The sequence below is a fragment of the Salvia splendens genome, chromosome 2 (assembly GCF_004379255.2).
Source record: "Salvia splendens isolate huo1 chromosome 2, SspV2, whole genome shotgun sequence".
NCBI classification, from domain to species: Eukaryota; Viridiplantae; Streptophyta; class Magnoliopsida; order Lamiales; family Lamiaceae; genus Salvia; species Salvia splendens.
Window position 1 is genome coordinate 27,147,840 of NC_056033.1, and position 4,925 is coordinate 27,152,764.

A 4,925-nucleotide genomic window follows, 5' to 3' on the forward strand; every position below is an offset into this window, starting at 1 on the left:
TGAAGTAAGTTTGACATGTTATTGAAATACATTAATGATACATCAAATTTTAGTGTTAAATGTTAAGCGGTAGTAATGAACTATATTTAATAAATAATGAACCAAATTAACGTTAGTAATGAAGTAAATATGACATTTTATTGAAATACAATGTTAACTGTGTTAAACGTCAAGCAGTAGTACTGAACTTATTACTTCATTCAGTCATGCTATTACTTCATTCCATTAGTTTATTAGTACATCATAATGTGTTATGACATAATTATCTTTCAGTTAAATAAATCCGGTATGTAATGAATGCGAAAAATTACTTCATAACATACGTTCATTTAGTTCATTAAGTAGTGAATATAATTCATTATTTACTCCAGCAAGTTTTTATTGAACATAAAAAAATTAAAATAAAAAATTTTAAAAAATAAAAAGTTTTTATTGAATAAAATATTAAATTAATTGTAAATTAATCCTAACCACAAGATTAAGAAAATAGAGGACCCTAATTTGGTCTCTAGTTCGGTCTTTAAAACTGGATTTGTGAATAATGAGACTCAAATGTAGATACTTTAATTAATTACTAGCAATATATATTTATATTCCATTAATATATACTAATGCATGCACGCCCCTCTCAATTATTGAGAATTTAAAAATAAATTCCATTTAAAAAACATGACCCAAATAATCAACGTGGCGCACAACATTTCAAAACTGTTTGCGTATGATTATTACTGTGACCCTGTCCATCTTATTTAATTAATTCACAATAATTAAATAAAATTAAATTATAATTTGTTCTTCACAATATAATCATCCCATCAACCCTGCAAATTGCCATCTTTACAAATTTTTTGCCTAAAAACACACCTATTCTCTCTCTTGAAAAATCAGTGAATAGATTCTTGTCTTAACCACAAATGGTGCTGCACAAACGTGGCCATAGATTCTTCAAATTCAGAAGTTTTAGAGCCCCACTTTTCGATTATTTCCACTTTTGAAAATTGATTATATTCTTTCATCTTCAACAGTGTTGTTAGCTTTTTTCTTTTCACCTTTTTTACATCTTCAAAGTATTTAATTTGTGGGAATTTTGAAGCAAATGAATTACGAATTTTCACGTAGAGATTTGGGAATGGGATGGATTATGCAGAGAATCGACTACTCACGTTTGTTCTGGATTTTATTTGGCGTCTTCTCCTACGAAAATCACGAAGGAAAACCTCGGATTTTCTAGCAAAATCTCTTGTTTTTTAAGATTAAATATACAATTAATCCGAGTGTGTGTTTGTTTTTATAATTTTATTTCGTTTTAGTTGTTTTTGTATAAATATATTGGTGAATTATGTACCAAAATCGAGGTGTGGAAGCTGCCATGGATGATGGAGAGAAGCTTTACGTGGAGATGGATCCATCTGAGAGATATGGCCGTGTAAGTTTTTTTCTATCAATTTATATTAAATATTTTTCACCGTTACAATAATCATAAACAATTTCTTGTTTTGGATCTGGTTAAATTAGAATCCTTTTTACAGTTCTTCACCATAAAACTGAATTATTTTAATTTGTAAATAAATATACTCCAATTCAAAACCTTTATTCTTGATCATTAACCATTTTACCACTAGACTAGACTAATATACACAGCTGAATTATTCTATTATGAAGAAAGTTTTGGTCTGACTTATGAGAGCTAATTGACAATAAATATTATACTCCATCCGTATCTGAAAAGTATGAATATTTTGTTCAATACGAGTTTTAATGCATAATTGATAAAATATAGAGAGATGCAAAGAAAAGTAATTAATGTATTGTTAGTGGAGAATAAGTCCCACCTTATTAGAAATAAAAAGATTTTTAAAATTAAAAAGTTTATATTTTTTATAGACATACTAAAAAAAATAATTATACTTTTTAGAGATAGAGGGAATAGTACTCTTCATTACCATTGACATAAAAATAAAAATAAAGTTGTCCAAATATATCTATATTCTATGTATGTATATTGCTAACATCATATTAAGAGGTGAATGAATCTATCCGTTTATTGACTTTATCGGTTAATATATTGGTCTGAATAAGAAAATATTTTAAAATTGTTCACGCTTGACACTTTTGTTCACGGTTGGTAAGAATTTGCTAGTAATATATACATAGTGTTTATATCATTTAATATGCCAATTAAACAAATAGACGACCACGATACACATAATCTAATCAATAAAATGAACTAGTCCGCTGCATATTATTTTGGGCTTGGCTTTGTAAATGATAGGACATAAAATAAAAGAGAATTTGAAAACTAGTTGATATATAGTGATGCAAAAACATAGTACTATAAAAAATGACTGAACTGATGAGTAAGCACATAAATCGCAGATTCTTGAAAATATAAACAATTGTATTAATACAAAAGTGCGTTCAAAACAAAGACATCGGCTATTCCGACACATCATATATTTTCACCTCTCTTCAAATCCACTAATATACTAAGTCTAGTTGAACAATTTATATGGATGTAGTTGAAAGAAGTTCTTGGAAAAGGAGCAACAAAGACAGTGTATAGAGCATTCGACCAAGTGCTAGGAATGGAAGTGGCATGGAATCAAGTTAAACTCGACAACATGTTCTACTCCCCTGATTCCCTACAAAGGCTCCACTCCGAGGTTCACTTGCTCAAATCCCTCAACCACCCTTCCATCATCACCTTTCTTGCTTCTTGGATCCACACCCATCGTCGAACCTTCAACTTCATCACCTGAGCTATTCACATCCGGGACCCTACGAGACTACCGGAGGAGGTACACGCGCGTGACCCTCGGGGCCATCAAGAACTGGTCGCGCCAAATCCTCGAGGGCCTTGAGTATTTGCACGCACACGACCCTCCAGTCATCCACCGCGACCTCAAGTGCGACAACATCTTCGTCAACAGCCACCTAGGCCAACTCAAGATTGGCGATCTCGGATTGGCAACCGTTCTTCGTGGCTCTCAGCATGCGCATAGTGTGATAGGCACACCCGAGTTCATGGCTCCCGAGCTCTACGAGGAGGAGTACGACCAGCTGGTCGATGTCTACTCGTTCGGGATGTGTGTTCTTGAAATGCTCACTTCTCAGTATCCCTACAACGAGTGCTCTAATCCTGCCCAAATCTACAAGAAAGTAACTTCGGTAAGATTTACACACATAATTATTACCCCTTCGTTCCACAGTAGTAGAGTCATTTCATTTCTACACTCGTTTTGGAAATATGATTATAAATAATTAAAATAAATAAATAGTAAAGTAAGACAGAGAATAATGTAGAGAAGACTCTTATCTACATTATTCTTTTTTTACTTTACTTTTTATTTTATTCAAAACAGAGTGCAGGAAATGAATGAGTATACTACTGTGGAACATATGGAGTATAATCCACTCAAAACATCGACATTGCTATCCAAAACAGGGGAAGCTGCCAAAGGCCTTCGACATGATCCAAGACGAAGAAGCACAAAGATTCATCGGGAGATGCTTGCAGAAGGCCCCCGACAGACCATCAGCAACCGAGCTATTGAACGATCCATTCCTCTGCAGCATGGAAGAAGAGGCTTCCAACAAAATCATGTCACCGGGATCCCTCCCGTCGTCTCCTGTGGGCCCCACCAACATGACCATCACAGGGACTATGAATCAAGAGGATGACACCATCTTCCTCAAAGTACAAATCTCTGATAAAAAAGGTATGGATGGAATTCTACTGAACTGAACTGATCAATCAATATAGTTGCACACTTATGTGGAAGAGAATGTTTCAGGCCCCGCAAGAAACATCTTCTTCCCTTTCGAGATGACAAGCGACACTTCCCTCGACGTTGCAAAGGAGATGTTGAAGGAGTTTGAGATAACCGACTGGGAGCTGTCTGAGATAGCCGGTATGATCCATAACGAAATCACTCGCTTGGTTCCTTCGTGGAGCAACAACGAATGCACTCCGAACGAGCTAGACAATAGCCCACACCACCCTCTCTACACCACATCCTCCTCCCATTCCTCCTCACAGGCTTCCCTCCCGGATCTTTTCTCCTCCAACTACGCCTGAGACTGGCTTCAAGGTACTCATAGTAATACATACCCCTTCACTACTTACTCAAAACACGGTGAAGTTTTAACAAGATACATTACTGTGGTGGTGCAGAGGAAGGTGATGACACGAGCTCTGTCTGCTCGGACAGCTACACCAACCTCAGCTACGACGAAGAATGTGTGAAGGAGGCAATCTGCAGAGGCCGGAGTAGCCAAAAGTGCACGAGGTTCAGGCCAGAAGGGAGCATGAGCACAAAGGCTCAGCTGAGGATGATGCCAAGGACCGCGTCGCTGGTGGACATACGCAGCCAGTTGCTCCACAGGACGCTTGTCGAGGAGGTGAACAAGCGACGCATGTTCAACACTGTCGGTGCGCTCGAGCAGGTCGGCTACAGGCAGCCGGATTGGCAAGCCAGGAATGGGAAATCAGTGAATACGAGGCGAGGTTGAATGTTGAAATTTGTCACCAACATTCAGCAGTGTGGATGGTTTAAGGTTTTCTATGAACTAGTGTGTTTTATTTGGGGTGTGATCTGATTGTTGAACATGTTCCTCTGATGTAAAGCATGCTTTAGACTTTATACAAAGATAGCATGGTGGCAATGCGTGAGAGTTTGCAATAAAAGTTTAAGATAAACATGTATATATACGGAACGGGTTATGGTAAATTGCTAACCAATGGCGGATCCAGGAAGTGAAATTCGTGGGGTCGGATGTAGTAAAGAATATTTTTAATATTTCTCAACTCTGATGGCATCCTTTTCATCTTCGATGCTTTCTCCTTTGTTGTCATCTTCATAAATCCTACTAAAGTAATCAGATTTGCAAATATTATCAGCATCTAAACTGTTCTTTTCATGCCT

The 4,925-nt window shown here is 36.5% G+C and overlaps 1 protein-coding gene across 1 annotated transcript; it reads left to right on the plus strand.

Moving 5' to 3' along the window:
• Positions 1 to 859: 859 nt before the first annotated feature.
• Positions 860 to 4,709, plus strand: LOC121763505 (probable serine/threonine-protein kinase WNK5). Its single transcript, XM_042159530.1, is given in 6 exon segments — positions 860 to 1,426; positions 2,520 to 2,756; positions 2,758 to 3,168; positions 3,446 to 3,719; positions 3,795 to 4,091; positions 4,175 to 4,709. Coding segments are annotated over 5 exon segments (1,293 nt in total). The 5' UTR covers positions 860 to 1,339; the 3' UTR covers positions 4,079 to 4,091; positions 4,175 to 4,709.
• The last annotated feature ends 216 nt before the right edge of the window (positions 4,710 to 4,925 follow it).